Raw genomic sequence first — 22,193 nt, 5'->3', positions numbered from 1 at the left:
TACTTTTGACCCAGAAATTTCTGAAATGGTTGGCATGAGGCAAATAATTGAGATGGTTGAGGTTCAACGGTGGGGGCATTTATTTGAAATGGATGCGCCCAAAGTATATGAGGATGAGGTCCAAAGCTTCTATGCCGACCTCTTTCCTATTGATACTGGCCATTTTTGTGCTTTAGTTAATGGGGTGGATATTGTGTTTGATGTTGCTCTGCTTGGGGAGATTCTTAAAGTCCCTACTGTTGGTATGTCTTCTGTGAAGGATGTGTGTAGGTCAAACTTCAGAAATGCTATTGTGAAGGAAGGTGCAAACCAGAAGGGGGAACGGGTTCACAAGAAAGCCTTGCTGCCCGTCTATCAGTTATTGTTTGAGCTGGTAAACAAGGTTCTTCTACCCCGTGCTGAGAGGAGGTCCATTGCTTCCAAATCTTACTTGTATCTAATGGAGGCACTGGATGGATTTAAAGTTGTGAACCTGTCTGCCATCATGATCGAGCATATGCAGAAGGTGGCGAGTTTTAAGGATGGAAATCATGGTCTTCAATATGGGTTTCTTCTTACGCACGTGTTTAAGTTCTTCAAAGTACCCCAGTGCAAAGTAGGGACCAAGAAGCAGACCTTCTCTCAAACAACCTTGGAGGAATGTGAGTGTATCAAAAAGAATGGAGGGGTAGGCAGTACATTGACAATCTCTCAGCTCATCAATGCTCAAAACAGCGCAACTGAGGAGATTCGAAGGTTAAGGGCGAGGAACGCTATCCTGGAAGGTCAGCAAGCCCAAGGGGCCCCAGGGTCAAATGAGGAGATAGCTCGTTTGACCAAAGAAAATGCTGATCTTAGGGCACAAGTGGAGAACCTGAAGGAGAAACTGCTCACCGAGCAAACATCGGCGAATGCCCGAATATATCAAGTTCTCCAAACCCTTGCTGCAGCTTCCAAGCCCTCTCCTCCTAGTGTCCCCTAGGCAGCCCCTTTCAGTGACCAGTTTCTGGATTTTATGCTCTTGTTTTGATGACTTGGCAATTATTTGTGTTTATTTTTTGTGATGTGGATGGGATGCACCTGTACTGCTCCCGCTAAAAACAGTCCAATCTTTGCCTTTGCTGTATAGCAAAGGCATTTGTTTTCTATATAAAAACTATCCTCTTTTGATATCTAATGCTTATGTTTCTCTGTTTCTCTTTTCTATCATGTTGTGTGCACATATGTGGCATGAGTTAGCTAGGCTAGACTACTTTATGCTGATTGCCTGCTTGTGTGTTTTTAATGATGCCAAAAGGGGAAGTATAATTGAAACAGGGATCTGATTAAGGGGGAAGCATAAAGTCAGGGAGAACTTGTGAAGTTCCTGTTGCTTCATCTGGTTAATTCTGTTCTAAACATATGTTATCAATGTCTAAGTTTGTCATCATCAAAAAGGGGGAAATTGATGGGTTTCCAATGTCTTAGCTTTATGTATTGATGATCTAACAAACTTACTGTCAAAGAGCCAGATAGGGAACCTGACACACTTGGTACACATTGCTAATCAACGGACTTCAGCTAATGTGAACTGCTACAACTTCAGAAGATAGAGAACCAACACAGGGACCTGATCCCTTGTGTTTCCCTGACAGCAGTATGAAGTCAACTGTGTACAGTTGGAAAGTGACTGTCTGCACTGTACACAGAAACAGTGCAACCCAGTTTTGCAGTCACTTGTCCTTTGACCAACCAAGTGATTACATCATTCAAGTGATGTCATCCAAGTTGTATTAACAAGAGTATTACAACAAAACATCATTTGAACACTTGAGATTTTACTCCAAGCATTCAAGCCGTCTGATATCCGAGGATTCAATTCTCAAGTGCATCAAGAACAAAGTTTAACACTACTACGGACCAATTCCTAAATCTAGTATCTTATTGTCATTAGTTGAGTTGAAACTTTATAATTGTTCTTCATTGTAATTCCTAATTTGCTTAGCTAGAAGCGTTGTTTAGGAACCCCCTTGTAAAACCATAAACCCTTAGTGTTTGTGTCGTGACTAGAGTTAGTCATGAGTTGAAGTCTTTGTAATAGGTGTATTGCAAAGTGTCTTGTATTAGGTGTATTACAAGTTAGTGAGGGATTAAGAGTTTAATTCGTGGATTGCATAGGTTGTAATCTAAGTTGCTCATAGTGAAGTTGAAATCCTACCAGTGTCGGTCGTGGTTTTTTATCCCCTTGAGCAGGGATTTTTCCACGTAAAACTCCCTGTCTTACTTACTTACTGTTTCATTAGCATTCTCAGTAGAAACTCATAGAAGAACTGGTCTTTCTATATTTTGGTGGACTCATATAAACTATCAAGTTCTATATAATGTTTGCTTTACAACTATACTAATAATCAAATTCAATTGATTAAAAGCATTCTCTATTTACCAAAAAATCAACTCACAGAATCAAGAATTGAAGATTAAGAGCAGAACTCTTGAATCAATACTAAGAGAATAAAGCAGATGGGTTTGACAAACACCAAGACTGCTGGGCTGGAGTTTACGAAACTAGGTTTTTGAAACACTTGAATCACAGGTCATCCCAAGTAGTGGCAATTTCAAGTACCTTGGGTCGGTTATCCAGAAAGGAGGGGATATCGACGAGGATGTCACACACCGTATTGGGGTGGGGTGAATGAAGTGGAGGTTGGCATCTGGAGTCCTGTGTGACAAGAGAGTGCCACCGATACTCAAAGGTATGTTTTAAAAAGCGGTGGTTAGACCGGCCATGATGTATGGGGCTGAGTGTTGGCCTGCTAAGAAATCACATATCCAGATGATGAAAGTAGTAGAAATGAGGACGTTAAGGTGGATGTGTGGGCATACTAGGAAGGATAAGATTAGAAATGAAGATATTCGGGTGAAGGTGGGCGTGGCTCCCATTGATGACAAGATGCGGGAAGCGAGGCTCAGATGGTTCGAACACGTACAAAGGAGAAACGTAGATGCTCCGGTAAGGAGGCGTGAGCAGCTGGCTTTGGAGGGCACGAGAAGAGGTAGAGGACGACCTAAGAAGTTTAGGGGAGAGGTGATCAGGCATGAGATGGCGAGGCTTCAGATTTCCGAGGACATGGCCCTTGATAGGAAGTTGTGGAGGTCGAGTATTAGGCTTGTAGGTTAGGAGGTAATTGAGTCTTTCCTTCATACCTTTGTGAGGCTAGTCTGGTAGGGTTTTTGTCGAAGTCAGTTAGTGGCAATGTTGCGTCTTACTATTCTTTCATTTTCCATAGTGTCGGATCTATGTATTGTCTATTGCTTTTGCTTTGCATCTACTTTCTCATTTTCATGATGTTATTTTTCATATAATTTCTATTGGTAGAACTAATATTGTCTCTCTTCGTCTTCTTGAGCCGAGGGTCTTTCGGAAGTAGCCTCTCTATTCCCTCGGGGTAGGGCATAAGGTCTACGTACTACCCTCCCCAGATCCCATTAGTGGGATTTTACTGGGTCGTCGTCGTTGTTGTTGTTATTTTAGAATATTATTTGAAGAAAATATGTTTGTCTGTGTTACCATCTTAGAAAATGTATGTTTTTGAAGACGTTTAACAGGTTGGTTTTTGAAAAATTTAATCTTTTGTGAGAGAATTAAATATTGAAGAAACTTGTTTAAATCTCTGTAAATTCATCTATAGATATATTTGCCCTTTTGATTTCTGTATAGTACAATGTGTTGAAAATAATGTTTTTCTCTTTTCTTTTGATTAGTACGTACATGTCAAGAATATTTTTGCATTTTTATCTGTGGATTGACTTGGCAAGAGAACCTTTATGCTTCAAAATTCTACTAATTTTACTAGGAGTTTAAGCAACTTATTATAGTGTTGATCAAATGTAAGATAGGATGAATGAAATCAGAGTATAGAAGTTAAGGATACAAGTCCAAATCAAGCTAATAAAATCCCCAAAGTAACTCAACACTTCATAAAATGCCCAAAATATGTCATGAAAAAAAAAAAAAAGAACACTACATAATAAGTTCTAGTAAAACCAATAGAATGAAGGATCAAATAAAGATGGTGATGAAGTATAAACTCCATTTTGATCAGCCAATAAATTAGCAGAAAATTCAACTTGTTGTCCTTGAGCTGGTGACTGAGTTTTGAGTAAGTCAATTTCAGCTTTTAATTTAGCCAATTGGCATTGTAATTGGTAGATTTCTTCATGTAAAACAGTAATGATCCCAACACAACCGTAAACTGGATCCTTAATTCTGCAATATGCCTCATAATACAACGTGTCTGCTACATCCGCTCGCTGATGCTCTTGTACTTGCTGTTATTAAAAAAACAAGAAATTAATTTCTATAATATTCTTTGACATAATTTACCATATATAATTAGTTCAACAAGGAACTTTGAGTTCATGTCTCTCTGAATCCAAAAGCTGGATAAGTGTGTAGACATGCAAATAATATATCTTCGCTAACTATGGTTTGCTGTGTGAAATACTACTCTTTCCACCTCAAAAGAATACGGTTTAAACTGTGAGATGAAACCATTTTAATCAGGGGTGCACGCATGATCTTTCGTACGCGATGTCGATATTTATACAAGAGTGTAAAATAAATAACGTTAATTATCATATTTTTAATATCTAAATAATAATAGTCTTAATGCATTAGTTTTGTGAAGTCTTAAGTTAGAAGAGCTCTTGAGTTCAATTCTACTTAATTATAATTTTTAACAAGAGAATCTTCGAATATTTGCCAAATATATATTCTAGTCCAGGTTCGAACCTCCGACCCCTTAAAGCAAAACCAAAAGACTCACCAACATGCCAGACGAGAATACATATTAAGTGGTGTCATTTTATGTTTATTATTTGTTATGCTTAATAAAATTTTCCGGCGAAGCGATTCGTCCAACGTATGCCGCCCCTGATTTAAGTTATGGGTCTCAATTCATATATTAATTTTCCAAATATAACTTGTACACATATTCATGAAAACTGTATAGATTTAACATTATAAGTCAGTAATTTATATAATAGAAATTTTCATACAAGTATGGAGAAAGTAATCAATAAGTCAATAATAATCAATACGAATAATAATAAGTTAATAGCTACTTCTCTATTTAGTTATCTTAATTTATTGTTATTTATCACTGAAGGAGCAAGAGAAAGAAAAGATCCAAACATTTTAACTAACCTAAATAAATGACTGCCGAAACATATTTACACAGAGATTATGAAGCACTGAATGAGATAAGAATATACAAAATAATATCTTATCTGTACAAATATACTTAAAACGTATTTAATTCAAGCAAGAGAATAAACAACGATTCTTATAGGAATATATGATATGGTACTTACCTGGAGCATCTTTCCAACATTGCTAGCACCATAGATTCTATGAACACAAGAAAATCTTTGTGGATTATTTGGAGGAAAATATGGTAAAAAGATACAATCTGAAGGACATCTTCTTCTTAATTGTTTGCAAGCTGCACAACGAGTGGAAGTCATTTTCTTTCAAAGATCTTTCTATATTATATAAAACAAGATACAAAAAAATCTGCCACAAGGAACAAAGATTTGTTTGTCTAAAAGAAAATATTATGAAAATCTTTGGTTTGTGAAGAAGAAAATCTAAGCAAAGATCTTAGTTGCTTAATACTTCAATTAAGATTCAAGAGTGTATTTAAATGAAAAGAAATGAAACTATTAACGGCTAGCTTTTTAAAAATTTGGTGTTGCAAGGAAAGTTACCAGTACTACAAATTAGCCATTCATTGATTGAGCTAAAATTGGTAACAATGGAATTCAAAGTTTTCTAATTACTTTTTCTGTTTTTTTATGTGCATGCATTTAAAATTTATTTGCGACCTATATATTGCTATGCGAATTTAGAGGAAGAGATGTAATAAAAGTTATGTGCTTTGTATTTATTAAAGATCATCGAAAATGTGTGAATTAATCTACTTTATGAAGAAAATAATAGAATGAAACAGAAAAACAAGAAAATCCCATTAATCCTTTTTTTTTTTTAATTAAAAAAAAAAATTTAAACTTCAGCTTTGGGTGACCATGTGAGATTTCTCTCCCTTACGTAATGGAAAAAAGTTGTATGACTCTCACTGTCGATTGTTATTATGCCCTTTCCCAATGTCCTATGTAATAATGTAAAAGAATTTCTAAGAAATCAAATCGTGTTTTTCTTATATCAAAAGGTCAAATACTAACCAACTGGAAGTAACGTACCAGAAAACTAGATACGCAGTAACTAGAATAATTAATGAAGTTAGGACATAGTGATACAGCTAGAGCAACCTAGAAAGGTGTCTTCATTAATAATGACGCAATACTTTAAATTTTCAACTATATTCAAAAGACTATCTAAATTAGAATAGAAATCCTAGCACCCACATCTCCCAAAACCATGTCTTGAATTCCTTAATTTGTCAAAAACAATCATGTGAATTTTGTTGTTTCTTCAAGAATTTAACTAGAGGGTTTGGCATAGGAGCTCATTCATCTAGAATCAATAGACTTTAGCTACAGCTAATTTTACATGTTTCCATTAGGAATTTTGAATTTTGATGCAATCGAAACTGAGTTCCCTCGTTCAGTTCCATCTGTGAAACATAAATTTTACATATTTCATGTTTTAAATAAATAAAAGAGCTACATTTCTTATCAAGAAAAAAAATGTTTACTTTACAAGGTAATTTAAGGCGGAGAATCGAACCCTTGGTAAAGTAACATACCAACTGAGCTACTAAGATTTTCCTATTCTAACACTAACATATAGAAGCAAAATTGTTGACAAATACCTAACCTAATATAAATATAACACTAGCTAAATCGTCAGAGCAATACATTATAGGCTATCAAGTTGTTATTTTATAAACTTGGAAAAGACCATAAAAATATAGATACGACAGCTTCATGCCTTACATGTACAGGTTTGTTTATTTTTTCTTGTGATAATAAATGTGTACTTTGTTTATCACTTTACCGTAGAACTTCCTCGAAATTCCCCACTTGTCGGAATATACTGATTTTATTATTGTTGTAGAACTTTGTCCAAAGACCAGAAAAAGTATTTTGCGGAACTCTGTTGCAGGAATGTCAAACAAGAACCCGCTTCCCCTTAATTACTAATTGGTAGGGAAAAAGAAAAACTATTAAAGAGACATCCAACAACACGACATATGGGAAAAAGATAAGAGAGTTTATACATACATACATACATACATAGGTTTAAAATCGTACATCAGTCTGTTCAGGAGTATATTGAGAACGTGATCCACACAGAGAAAGCTTAAACACAAATTAGCCAAGCAAAAAACACAGCAATATATCAAATGGGATTTGGTGACGACACCAATGCTTCTTCCAATATACATAAAACTTCATTTTTCTTTACAATGATTACACCCTATGCAAACTCACGACAGTCCATGATGAAACTCCAGGTGCTGGCAGCTGCGGCCGAATCACAGGAACCCGCTTCACAACAGAAAATGCTTCATTAAGGCGTGCAGCACGGCTCATGAATTGAGATACCTTCTGCACACAATGACGAAACTTATTCAACACACAGAAAAGGATTCATTAGTGAGAAGAAAGAGTGCTGGTCCAAGGCAAAGGATAGGATTTAAGGACTTGATCCAATGATACCCTATAATATTCACACAACAGAAGTAAAAAAAAAAAAAAAATTGAAAACGTTTTCAAGTCAAAAACATCAAAATCTGTTCGAAACACAAAGTGTGAACACTCTTTGGTTATATCAAGTTTTACAACTGTTTAAGGTTGGAAGTTGGATAGTTCTATAGGACACTTAAGAAGGGGGGTTTAAAATTCAGTTTCCAGAGTTACACGTCAAAGAGCATGTACTTCTGGTAACATTTATAGCCTGGCCAAGCTTCTCCATGGCCAAAAGCACTTTTCACCCAAAGTTAAAAGTGTTTGGCCAAGCTTTTGGAAGAAGAAAAAGAGCTTTTGAGTAGAAGCAGAAAAATGTAACTTCTCCCCTGAAGCACTTTTTTTGAAAAGCACTTTTACTTAAAAGCAATTTTCAAAAGTTTGACTAACCACTAATTGCTCCTCGGAATTGTTTTTCAAATTAATTAGCCAAATACAAACTGCTTCTCATCAAAAATACTTTTGAGAAAAAACACTTCTCAAAATAAACTGATTTTAGAAGCTTGGCCAAAAAGATGCAGAATTGAGCAAAAGGTATACAAAATCCATAAACTAAATAAAAATGAACCCAAACTTGACGTTAGGCCTGAAAAGATATTTGGTAGCATGTAACGGTGCCGATGTCAACGAAGTAGACACCATCTACACCAAATGAAAATGTCACGTGTCGCTGGTTTATTTTTTCTCTTCTTTTCCTTCTCTTTTCTCCTTTTATTTTTCTCTTTGCTGGTGGAATCTAAAGCAAAATCATCATGTGAAACAATTTACAGCAGAAGACTAAAATAATGTTAAAGGAGCACTAGTAGAAGTAACGAGGCAGCAGTCGTTTAATCCAAGGTAGACTCACAAAGTGCTTTAACAATACCGGTTGTTTATTTAGCAACTTCTATTACAGACTGGCTTCCAAGCTGTGGTCCCTTGTATCCTCTTTGTTTACATTTCACAAGTGCTAATAAGGACCGTGGAGGAAGCTGGAAGCAGCAGAAGTTGGAGAACAAACTGAAGGTATAGATTTACCCACCCACCCCCCTAAAAGAAAAGAAAAAACAACTTATTCATGATTGAGACTTTCGAAACTCTTACTATAGGGGTATTGATAAACAATCTTCATTATCTAATACAACTGTAACACAAGGCTTATCTTTCCCAGGAATGTTAGAGTGTATATTATAGCACAGACTATTAAATTTGGTAGTTGCATCTCCATCCATGAGGAACCATTTGTTTATTCTCTATCTTATTGAAACAACTTTAATATAATCAGCGATTTTGGGTTTCTCCAGCTATGTTACTATGACATGCTCCATACATAAATCACAAGCGATATCAAGGCCGAGCTACAATAAACAAGTTGCCTTGCTATTTCAAGCTAGATAAAGCACTTCACTCACTAAAGAAGAAACAGCAATCATAATTACTGAAATGTCAAGAGGTACAAGAAACGAACTGCTAAATGATACAGGGCAACAGAATTCTAAAGGCATTATCAGCCTATAGTCCTATACCATTGCTCTATACTGGAACACTCCCACATCCTATATTTTCAAGATACACAGCACTCTGGAACAAAATTCAATATACAATTTTGAACATGATGCAAGTGAAAACCCAAAAAATCAAATAAATGTCTAAGTTTGAAGCCTTAATGGTCACGATGAATCAACTGTTCTATCAACAAATGAAAAGAAAACGAAATGGCACATCTATGCATACACTATATGACATCCAATCAATGATGACACAAACTAATTCCTGATTCCTATGACTCTGTCTTGCATATAGATAGGGTCATCCACAATACAATATCATAACACCCACGAGGATTTGAATAGTAGAAAAATAATCCTATAAAGATCTCACTTGTTTTATTTACTGATCTCATGTGTTATGTTTTATCATTCTCTCGTGAAAAGGGTCATATAACTAAAATAACATTTGCAACGAGCCACAAAACTGATCTCCCTATACTCGCTAAAGAGTATACTAAAGTGTCATGACCCCCAGGGCCCAATTATTTTCCAATTTGAGTTCTAATCTCCCTCTTCTTCAAGTATCTACCATGAAAAAGCTCATCCCTTTAACACAAATAACTATGTACTGTTATCAACTCCTCCTTTTGCTTAACTATTAGGTATTTCAAAAGCATATAACACATGAAGCAACATTCTTTCATTTATTTAACAACTTTTTGGGATAAAGAGGATGAAGCAACATACAAATCAAGCTTAAGGTTAGCACCTATAGTGTGGAAAAAACAATGTTACTAACATAATGGTATGGAAATGGGCAAAATAACACTGACCTTATCATCGACAGTAACTTTGAGCTCCAAACTCTTGGTCTTCTTCTTCATCTTGTACAGTCTACGACCTAATATCACAAACCCCATAACAGCAGCAGCTACGGAGAAGGCCCACATAGGCCTAACCCTGAACACACAATACCTGAGAAGCTCCAATGGCACCTTCCACCACACCAAACTCCTCTTCTCTTCTCCTCCTTTACTTGCTTCAATTCCATCCCTCTTTTCACATTCAACCCTCTCATTTTCCTCCTTTTCTTCTACACAAACCTCTGAGCTCTCTTCAACACCACCAAATTTCACATCACCAAGTCCATCTCCACCAGTATCAGACCAAAATTCCCCATGATTTTTCTCATTTTCACTACTTATATCTTCATTTTCCCCATTTTCGCTACTTATATCTTCGATTCCTCCAAAACCCACTTCCAATTTCGAGTTTTTCACAAGACCCACCTCAAGATTTTTCCCATTTTCACTACTTATATCTTCGATTCCTCCTAAAGCCACTTCCAATTTCGAGTCTTCCACAACACCCACCTCAATTTTTTCCCCATTTTCACTACTTATATCTTCGATTCCTCCAGACCCCACTTGTAATTTCGAGTTTTCAAACACACCCACATCATTTTTCCCGTCAAATTCCCCAAATTGCCGATCTTCAGACCTTACACTACCAGAACCAATCCAGGTCAGATTATCCGATTCCTCAGAACCGTTATAAGCAGCAAAAGTAGGAGTACTGTGAGAATCTATGGAGAAATAATTGGGTTGAATAAGACCCTCGGTTTCTTCAACAAAGGTATCCTCCTGGTTTTTGGTTGAGTTGGCTGGGAGCTCGGAATCTGAAGCTGAGTTGGAGTGGAGCAACTCCCAATCTTGAAACTCCGTATCCATAATTTGTTGTTTGATCAGGAAACCCTAGAAATGAGATTAGGACAAAAGAGAGGAGGAGCAAGTTTTGAATGGCATCAACTACTTTTTGGATTGGTGGGTTACCACAGATGCCCCCAACTTGCAATGTGTATCCAGTTTCCCACCAGACGAGATGAGATTGACCCCTGTAACATAATTTAATGTTTTATGTTATATTATATAGTAAGGATATGTTTTCTGTGACGTGTTACGAGACACCAAATCTAACACAACAAGTTGGATACATAATAATATGTTCAGAATATATCTTATACAAACATAAAAAATATTATTATATTTAATATATATTATTATGTTATCCTAATGAAAATAGAATAATAATATGGCTACCATTCAATCCCAAATAAGTTATGTAAGTCGTATGAACATCACTTACCACAATACTTTATTTAAAGAGAAAATAACACCGAGAGCCCCTTTTAAAAACTTAACCGAAATGCTTTCCATTTTGTAAAAATACCAATATGCCCCTTTTGCCGCACCTTTCTATGCCTTGGCTTCGCCAAAGTTCTTTCTCCTTCTTCTCTTTATTTTTTGTTCACGTTTTTTTTTTTTTTTTTTGTGTATTTTGCTGTTATTTTTTCACTTTATTTTTTTCTTTCTAATAAAATTATTTTTTTCCTTTTTTATTTTATTCTTTCTAGTGGTAACCCCTCACTGTTTATTACTTTTATTTTTATCTAGATTTATTTTTTGGTGTATTTTTTTATATTTATTAATTTTATTCTTTCTGCTAAAATCTCTCCATCCAAAATATTTTATCACTTTTTTTCGTTTTCATTATTATTTTTCATCTTAATTTTTTCAATTATTTTCAGTAAAATTCTTCTGCAAATGCAATAATAATATAGCTACAATTCAACCCCAATAAATAATCAAAACATTGAGAGAAAATTCTCTGCCTTCTCTCTACTCACCCACACCCTTAAACTCTAGATTCATTTCCCAAGAATGAACCCAGAAACAACTGGAACTACATCCCATGCACCCATTCCACCGAAACCACCGGATTTACCTACTTATCATTCAATGTCAACTACTAATTCCACCCCAAATATTTCAAACACTGCCTCATTTAAGGAGAAATTACTCTCCCAGGAAATTATAACGGACACTCTAATTAATTCTAATATCAGCATGATTGATTATTCTGAGCCAATGAGAGATGAATCCTCCCACGAACCTCTGTCCTCCCAATTCAAACACACCTCTCTAACAGACGAGGACAGAGAACGAATGTACTCACCATGGCAATTCTCTCTCATAATCAAACTCCTAGGTAAAAGAGTGGTCCATCACTACCTAGAAAGGAAGATCCAAGACCTTTGGAAACCAAATGAACCGTTCCCATTAATTGATCTAGTGTCAGACTTTTACGTATTTAAATTTAGCAAGGAGGAAAACATGGCAATAGCTTTACAACAAGCACCATCGTTTATTAATGGCCACTACCTCTCTGTTAGAAGGTGGGAGCATAATTTTATTTCTAGCAAAGCTAAAGAAGTATAATCAGCTGTCGGGGTTCGTCTTCCTCAATCAGAATTCTACGATGGGATAGTGCTTGGAAGAATTGGAAACTCAATTGGGAAGCTACTGCGTATAGATGCTTGTACAAGTTCAACAATCAGAGGAAGGTATGCGAGACTCTATGTGCAAGTCCCACTAGACCAGCCGGTCCAAACTGCAGTACAAATTGGTGCACATCTACAGCAATTACTGTACGAAGGAGAAAACTTCTTGTGTAAAGCATGTGGTCGATTGGGTCACACAGCACCTTCACGCATCTATCCTAAAACAGATACAGTGAAACAGATACAAACAGGACCCTGGGTCATCTCCTCAAACTCCACAGGTAAGGGACAAACAAGTGAAGATCTGTGGCAAACAGTGTCATTTTCCAAAGGAAACAAGCATAAGTGATACACTACCGCTCCTTCACAGGTCAAAGATCAAGGACAACAACCAGGTATCAGTGTCAATATATTTGATGCGGCATCAGGTAAATTTCAAAATAATCAAAAACTAGCTTTTAAGCCTAAATCTTTTAATACTGCCGAGCAACTAACTATGCACGAAACTACCTATCAATCTACTAAAAAGCATTACAATCCTACTGCTAATCCTACCACTTTTGTTCCAACCTCTAATAAATTTTCATCACTACTAGCTGATAATAATGATTTAACAAGGGTTGATGAATCTGCCATAATGGATTTGGATGAAATAATCCATAGCCAATCCACAGGTAATGCCCATTCTTTCCCCACACGAAACCATTCCCCTACTCCCCAACTTGGATGTCCACGTGGCAAAACAGTTGCATAGCCATACCACTCTAGGTAAACCAGCGGCCCCACCTCCTAAACAACTACTTGGCACGCCCTCTCTTCTTCATAATTCCCCTAATACACCCCTAGATGACTTGTTATCCTACACTGGCCACGTGACCATGCAAACTAATTCCCCAATGACGGATAATCTAGGGTCGGAAGTAACTAAACAAAGCATGCAAACCCAATCCCCTATAATAGATACTCAATCATTGCCTTACGAACCCCAAGTTCCTACTACCTTTACATCTTCCCCTCCACAATATGAATCCACCACAATCCCTCACAAGGAGGAGAATACCACTAAACCAACTTTTCCCTCATCAACGTCCATCCATACTATCCAGAATGGACAATCAAATACCAAACCCCAGTCTCCCGATATATGTCACAAATGCCCTCCCACAGGACCATCAACCAACGACATGGTTAGAACAAGGGCTTCGGGGACAGGCAGCCTTCTTCACGCTGAACATCCAGAACCAAGAGGTTCTATTTGTCCTTCAAAACCCTCTGATCCTAGCACAACTAATCTCAGAGGGCATGAGGCTAGCAATGTCAAACTACATCAACCACCTCTGGTTGACCAATGTTCTCGACCCCATAGCTCCAACATTAGCACCTGCTCTACTCCACAACATGCAAGCCCATTGGAACCTTCCACACCACTACAATCCACTGCAGAACATGCAGCTCCTTTTACCAACTTCTATTCTTTGCTCCACATGATTAAAACACTCCTCCCATGATCCATGCATGGCAGCCTGTGCCACAACACTTCCTACCACCAATGGATATTCACCAAGCACAACCCCATCTCCATCACAATGCACCCGTACAAGAAGAGGAAGGAATAGTGGGGCAAGAGTAGATCATCCCACCACTAAACATAACATCGTTCACAGAAATTTCAAACCTACACGCAGTCAAGATCATGCTATTTCAGGCAATGGAGGACAAGAAGTTTGTTTGCAAGTGCCCACAGGAACTGTACAAATGTTCCCTCGACATCAAACCTCCACTAAATGAGGTAGTAGACAACTTCGCAGTCATACTAAGCCCCTCAGTGAAGGGCAGTGTCCAACAACATTGTCACGACCCGGATTTCCCACAATCGGGAGTGGTGATGGCGCCTACTAACGGAGCTAGGCAAGCCAAACATTTAAACATTTTCGGGTAACAACACAACGATAATAAAACAACGAGTCATTTAAATAAATGCGGAAGTCTTTTAAAACATGAATAACTAAAAACCCAAAATGCGGAAGTCTAAATATTTCACTACCCAAGACTAGAGTCGCCATCTCACGAACTACTAAAGAGTGCTACAACAAGTCTGAATAGAAATACATAAATGTCTGTCTCGGTACAATGAAAACAAACTGAAACATAGAAAGGGACTCCGGCCTGCGAACGCCAGCTAGGCTACCTCGTAAGTCCCTGGACTGAAGTCAGCTCCCGATCGATATCCTACTGCTGTGGTCCAAAAGCTGCTCCAGTACCGTGATCTATGCAAAAGAGCACAGAAGTGTAGCATCAGCACAACCGACCCCATATGTTGGTAAGTGCCTGGCCTAACCCCGGCGAAGTAGTGACGAGGCTAGACAGGACTACCAAGTCAACCTGTGCAGTTCAATGTATATATATGCAATACAAGGAAAAAGTACAAAAATTAAACAGTTAAGAAGGAGGGGAGCATACTATGGGGGAGTACAGTCCGGATATAAAATTGACAATTTAAGTAAGAAACAGGGCAATAACAATAGTTAATGAGAGCAAGAAAATCAACAGCTGCACGGCATCAACCTTCGTGCTTTTACTCTCATTCTCACCAAAAGCAATCAAATAAAGTGCGCGGCATCACCCTTCGTGCTTTCCCTCACATAACTCTCATATCATGGCACGGAATGATTCTTCGTGCAATTATAATCAAATCAGAGCACGGAATGTCCCTTCGTGCATAAATAATTAAAGCATGGCACGGAATGACCCTTCGTGCAAATATAATCAAGCATGGCACGGAATGACCCTTCGTGCATTATCACTCTTCCTCACCCAAACGGTAATCACAACCAAACGGGGCGAGGGGATAAACAAATAATAAGAAATGTCCCGGCAAGGGAATTACACAATTAGCAGCTAAATCCCGTCAAGGGAGCAACAACAACACTTTCACATCCCGGCAAGGGGGATAATCAATATACTCAAACCATCCCGGCCAGGGATTACTCATATCACTCCCTCTTTCTTTCATTTCTTACTCAATAGTCTTATTATCGTTCGAGCCAACGCTCCAAAGAATTTACAATTCATATTTAGTCCTCATGCTCTTCACATTGCATAGAATTCATCAATTAACATGGAAGAGTCATAACAATATCAGGATAAGTACATACAGGGACCCACGGTCATGCTAGACACCGGTGTATATATACTCGTCACCATGCCTATACACCGTACTCGATCATTTAGCAATTAGCAAATAATAACACTCTAATCCTATTCCTTCAAGCCAAAGTTAGATCAAACACTTACCTCGAATGCTCCAAACTCAACTCAATCTCTAGTATAGCTTTACCCCTCGAATTCACCACCAAACCGCTCGAATCTAATCACAAATTACTTGAATGTATCAACAACTGCTAATCGAATCAATTTGAATGCATGAAAAATGAATTTCCCAAAGTTTTACTCAAAATTTCCCAAAATGCCCCCGGGCCCACGTGGTCAAAACCCGAGGTTCGAACCAAACTCGATTACCCATTCCCCTATGAACTCAAATATGTAAGTTATTTTGGAATCGGACCTCAAATTGAGGTCCAAAACCCCCAAATTTAGGAACCCTAGTTCTACCCTAAATTCCTAAATTCCCCCATTAAAATTTTTATTTTGAAGTTGAAATTATGTTTAAGGACGTTAAGGAGCATAGAAAATCAGTTAGAAATCACTTACCAATCGTTTTGAAGAAGAAGAATCGTTTGGAAAATCGCCACTTATGTTTTGGGTTTTGAAAAAGTGAAAAAAAGATTGAAAATCCCGACTTTATATACTTTACTGAAGGCTGGCGCGGACCGCACAAAAATGCACCGCGGCCGCGCTGAGGAAGGGAAGAAATATGACTCTCTGAACCTACCCAGCGCGGACCGCACTGATTTGGTGCGCGGCCGCGCTGGTCGACTTACCCCTTGGCCCTCTAAACCTAAGCCACGGGGACCGCACAGAAATGCACCGCGGCCGCGCGGCTTCCAGCGCGGACCGCGCGGAAATGACCGCGGCCGCGCTGGGGGCCTGCAACACCTGGACCTGCAAATTTATGATACTTTTAAGTCTAAGACCCTCCCGGGACCCACTCAAAACTCACCCGAGCCCTCGGGGCTCCAAACCAAACATGCACATAACTCCAAAAACATCATACGGACTCATCCGTGCGATCAAATCGCCAAAACAACATCGAATTAGGCCTCAAGACCCATGATTTCCTTCCAATTTCCATGAAACATCAAATTTTACTGCTTGTAGCTCAAAACACGTCAAATGACGTCCAAATCTAACCAAACTTCACAACAATTGCTTAACTCATATTTAAGACTTGTGCCGGGCGTCGAAACCAAAATACGAGCCCAACTGCACAGTTTTCTAAACAAATAACACTTTCTAATTCTCTAATTATTTTCAGAAAACAATTTAACGTAAAAATTCATTCCTCGGACTCGGGACCTCGGAAATTTGATTCCGGGCACACCCCCAAGTCTCATATTTTCCTACGGACCCTCCGGGACTGTCGAATCATGAGTTCAGGTCCGTTTGCCCAAAACGTTGACCGAAGTCAAACTTAATCAATTAAAACATCAAAATTTTACTATTTTTCACACAAATTCATATTTAAACGTTCCGGCTACGCGCCCAGACTGCGCACACAAACTCGAGGCAACCCCCAAGTGAGGTTTTCACGGCCTCAGAAATACAGAGTGAGTAGGAATACAGGTGATGACCCTTTGGGTCTCACATCCCTCTCTCGATCCCTCAATGAGTAGACTTCCCAATTTTGCCATTTGGAACATCAGCGGTGGAAACAATGATGAATTCAAGCGCCATTTCAGGGACCTTCTGAATACTCACAACCCTTCTCTAGTTTCCCTTCTGGAAACTCGAATGACCAATCACATAGGCATTAGAGATGATTTCCACTTTTCCAACATGGTGGAGATCCCTGCTCATGGTCAGTCTGGGGGAATTGCTATCCTTTGGCATGACTCCATTGTCCAACTCAGTCATATACGCCTTGATGGTCAAGAAATCCATATGATGATCCAGGTACTTCCCCATCATCAACCTTGGTTGTTCAGTACTGTTTATGCTAGCACTAAAGTAAATATTAGGTCTCAACTTTGGTTAAACTTAGAAAATATCGCTAACAATTACAAAGGCATGTGGTTCCTAGGTGGTGATTTCAATGAAGTATCTAGTCAACAAGATAAATGGGGAGGTAGACCTATTCATCGTAATAGAGCCTCACGTTTTCAGTCTTGTATGCAAAATACACGTGGTCCAATCATAGACATAATCGCTCCGACTTAATTTTAAAACGACTTGATAGGTGTTTTATTAATGAACAATGGCTTGAATATTACCCTGATGCGTTTGTTACCCATCTTCCTAAGACATATTCTGTTCACACACCCCTCTTCATTTCACTATCCCATTGCATTAGGCTTCATACTAAACGTATCTTCGTCTTGAAACCTACTGGCGCCATCACCCGGAATTTACTTCCATGGTCATGGACACCTGGAATGGCCAAAATTTATCCAATGCTACCACTCTTTTCACTAATAAAGTAAAACACTGGGCTGCCAACACTTTTGGCGATGTTATTAAAAAAAAAAGAAAACCCTTCTAGCAAGACTTAGTGGGATCCAAAAATCCACCAATTATCCTACGAGTGTCTTCTTAAAAAATCTCGAGCAAACCCTCACTAACGAGTATAGCAATCTTTTAAAAATAGAAGACGATTATTGAATACTTCATTCACGTATAAATTGGCTTAGTGAAGGTGATGCAAGTACTAAATTATTCCATATAAGCGTTCTTAATCGGAGAAGAAAAAATCGTATCTCATTATTTAAGGATGATCATAACAATTGGATTAATGATCCATAAAATCCTTCAACACACTTTCGATTATTTCCACAACACCTACCAAACAAGTCACGAATCATCAAATTGGATAAGCATTCAAGCTTCCCCAATCTCATCCTCCGTTACTGATTTATTAACATTGGATAAACCACTACAAAATTATGAGATCACTAGGGCTATTTTTTCATTTAAGCCTTTCAAAGCTCCGGGTCTGGATGGGCTACACCCATTCTTCTATCAGAAATATTGGCACATTGTCCATAAAATAGTTTTTGATTACTGTCACTCCATCTTTGAAAACCTCACCATCCCTGAGCAGCTTAATACTACCTTCCTTTGTCTGATACCCAAATTCCCTAATGCCAACGAGCTGAAAAATTTCAGGCCAATTGGGCTTTGTAATACAACTTACAAAGTCATTACCAAAATCATTGTCAACCGTCTCAAACCTTTTCTGGACAACCTCATAGGCCCTTTTCAATCAAGCTTTCTTAAAGGAAGACGGGCGGCTGATAATGCCATTCTGATTCAAGAAATTATCAACCACTACAAGAAAATAAAAGGAAACAAAGGAAAAATGCTCCTTAAAATTGATTTGGAAAAGGCGTTTGATCGCCTTGAATGGTCTTTCATTCGTAGAGCCCTCCACTATTTTCACTTCCCGCCCAGAATTACTAAACTCATCATGTCTTGCATTACTACCTCTAGTATTGTTGTCCTGGTTAACGGATCCCAAACAAAGTTTTTCAAGCCATCAAGGGGCATTAGACAAGGTGACCCTATGTCACCATACATTTTTATCCTATGTATTGAACTTCTGTCTACCTTTATCAATCACCAAGTCGATTTAACTCTTTGGGACCCTATTAAACTTAGCTCAAACGGGCCATCCCTTCCCCATTTATTCTTTGCGGATGATTTAACCTTGATAGCAGCAGCTAATGAGAAATCTGCCTACACAATCAAGCGTTGTCTTGACTACTTTAGTCGACTATCAGGGGAACAAATAAATCACACAAAGTCTAAATTACTCTTCTCTAATAACTGCTTTACTACTGAAAAAAATACTATGTCTGCCATCCTTAATATCAAAGTTAGTGACACCTTTGGGAAATACCTAGGCTTTCCAAGTTTGAGTAACAAACCTAAGCCAACGGTTTTTGATTACTGTCACTACATCTTTGAAAACCTGACCATCCCTGAGCAGCTTAATACTACCTTCCTTTGTCTGATACCCAAATTCCCTAATGCCAACGAGCTGAAAAATTTCAGGCCAATTCGGCTTTGTAATACGACTTACAAAGTCATTACCAAAATCATTGTCAACCGTATCAAACCTTTTCTGGACACCCTCATAGGCCCTTTTCAATCAAGCTTTCTTAAAGGAAGACGGGCGGCTGATAATGCCATTCTGATTCAAGAAATTATCAACCACTACAAGAAAATAAAAGGAAACAAAGGAAAAATGCTCCTTAAAATTGATTTGGAAAAGGCGTTTGATCGCCTTGAATGGTCTTTCATTCGTAGAGCCCTCCACTATTTTCACTTCCCGCCCAGAATTACTAAACTCATCATGTCTTGCATTACTACCTCTAGTATTGTTGTCCTGGTTAACGGAACCCAAACAGAGTTTTTCAAGCCATTAAGGGGCATTAGACAAGGTGACCCTATGTCACCATACATTTTTATCCTATGTATTGAACTTCTGTCTACACTTATCAATCACCAAGTCGATTTAACTCTTTGGGACCCTATTAAACTTAGCTCAAACGGGCCATCCCTCTCCCATTTATTTTTTGCAGATGATTTAACCTTGATGGCAGCAGCTAATGAGAAATCTGCCTACACAATCAAGCGTTGTCTTGACTACTTTAGTCGACTATTAGGGCAACAAATAAATCACACAAAGTGTAAATTACTCTTCTCTAATAACTGCTTTACTACTCAAAAAAATACTATGTCTGCCATCCTTAATATCAAAGATAGTGACACCTTTGGGAAATACCTAGGCTTTCCAATTTTGAGTAACAAACCTAAGCCAACGGATTACAATTTCATCCTTGACAATCTTAATAAAAGACTAACTAGTTGGAAAACACAATTCCTATCACTAGCAGGGGGAGCTACTATTATGCAAACCACTCTCAATGCCCTCCCTAACCACATTATGCAATACACCATGCTGCCCATAAAAACACACCGTCAAATTGACAAAATTCCACGAGATTTCCTGTGGGGTAGCAATCAAACATCTAGGAAAATTCATTATATGAAATTGGATACTGTCTCATTGCCCAAGCATGATGGGGATCTAGGGATAAGAAAATCCGTGGATAAAAACAAAGCGGCTATTACAAGCCTCACTTGGCGTTTCTTTAGCCATCCCACTGCTATCTAGGCAACAGTTCTTAATTTGAAATACGGTGGTCGATACTCAGATACATCTCACTCCTTCATATGGGAAAACATCCTCACAGGATGGACCATTAGTAAAGATGCTATTGCATGGCATATTGGAGATGGTTCACACGTTGACTTTTGGCATGCAAACTGGCTGCCATGTATAAAAAGCATACGAAGCATGATCCAAGGTCCCCTATCATACAAAGATTCAACTCTTAAGATTTCAAATATCTTCTCTAACAGGACACGGGACCTATCACAGCTATCCTTTGAGCTTCTATACCATATTCTAACTGAAATCCAATCTTTCCAACCTATAAATATCTACAACCACATCGATACTCCGATATGGGCACTCACCAGTGATGGTATCTTCACCACAAACTCTGTGTACCCTCTTATCACCTCTAATGCAACACACCCAAAGTAAAAACTTTTCTTGGCTTTGGAAACTAAACACTTGGAATAAGCTTAAATATTTCCAATGGCAATGCTACCATGATCGACTACCTACAAGAACCTTCCTGAATCACATTGGGATTGCTACTCCCTTGTACTGCCAAGCATGCCCCACCACTGAGGAAACATCTCAGCATTTTTTTCTATTTTGCCCAATAGCAAAACACTTATGGGAGGCTCTAGGTGTGAGCATTCAATCAATTGACACCCAGTCTGCCCACTGGCCGGACAACCTTTACAAGCACAAACCTCATATCGTCTGCCATTCTTTGACATGGGATTGTCTTTTCTCTTCCACTCTTTGGCTTCTTTGGCTAAATAGAAATAGGAACACCTTCCATAATCTGTGCAACTCAGTAGATAGCAATTATGTTATCTCAAGAGCCATGGAATATTTGCATTTTAGTAACATCAACTGCAACAAACTAGACAGACCTTTACAAGTCGCTACCAAGTGGGAACCCCCCACTATCCACCAACTGAAGCTAAATATAGATGGAGCTTTTAAGGGTAGATTTAAATAAGGAGGGATAGGTAGGGTGTTCAGAGACTCGACTGGGAAATGGATTCTAGGCTTTACTAAAACAACTACTGGCCCATCTACTCTCTATATCGAACTTGAGGCATTATGCTATGGCTTACAACTAGCAGTAGCTTACCAATTCACAAATTGTCAAATAGAGACAGACTCTGCCTCTATACCATCACTAATTGAATCTAATTATTATCCACCCTATAATGCACTTATTTCTAAATGCAGGTACTGGCTGAAGATGTTGGAGAATCCACCAATCCTACACAATTTCAGGGAAGGCAACAAGATAGCACATGATCTAGCACAACATGGAATCCAGCAAGCCAATGTCTACTATAGTCAGATATATTTAGAAGTCCCCGACTACCTTAGAGATGCTGTGCGGGCTGATATATAAGGACTTAATGTTACTAGGACTACC

General features: G+C 38.3%; 2 protein-coding genes across 3 annotated transcripts; both read right to left on the bottom strand.

Annotated features, from left to right (window-relative positions):
• Window positions 1–3,993: 3,993 nt before the first annotated feature.
• On the bottom strand, window positions 3,994–5,484 carry LOC109218733 (LOB domain-containing protein 24-like). Its single transcript, XM_019383113.1, has 2 exons — window positions 5,332–5,484; window positions 3,994–4,287 (listed from the first exon to the last, which is right to left on the bottom strand). The coding sequence occupies exons 1-2, from the start codon at window positions 5,482–5,484 to the stop codon at window positions 3,994–3,996; spliced, it is 447 nt and encodes a 148-aa protein (XP_019238658.1).
• A 1,687-nt stretch (window positions 5,485–7,171) lies between these two features.
• LOC109218734 lies at window positions 7,172–11,045 on the bottom strand. Of its 2 annotated transcripts, none has more exons than XM_019383115.1 (2): window positions 9,971–11,045; window positions 7,172–7,527 (listed from the first exon to the last, which is right to left on the bottom strand). In XM_019383115.1, exons 1-2 carry the CDS (start codon window positions 10,865–10,867, stop codon window positions 7,393–7,395), a joined length of 1,032 nt encoding a protein of 343 aa, XP_019238660.1. In that variant the 5' UTR covers window positions 10,868–11,045; the 3' UTR covers window positions 7,172–7,392. The 2 variants fall into 2 exon arrangements, with proteins under 2 accessions (XP_019238660.1, XP_019238659.1); XM_019383114.1 differs by having other exon boundaries at window positions 7,172–7,530; window positions 9,971–11,044.
• Between the last annotated feature and the right edge of the window lie 11,148 nt (window positions 11,046–22,193).

The sequence above is a fragment of the Nicotiana attenuata genome, unplaced genomic scaffold, assembly GCF_001879085.1.
Source record: "Nicotiana attenuata strain UT unplaced genomic scaffold, NIATTr2, whole genome shotgun sequence".
Lineage (NCBI taxonomy): Eukaryota > Viridiplantae > Streptophyta > Magnoliopsida > Solanales > Solanaceae > Nicotiana > Nicotiana attenuata.
Note: the sequence above shows the minus strand (reverse complement) of the source record. Positions and strands in the feature narration are given on the sequence as shown.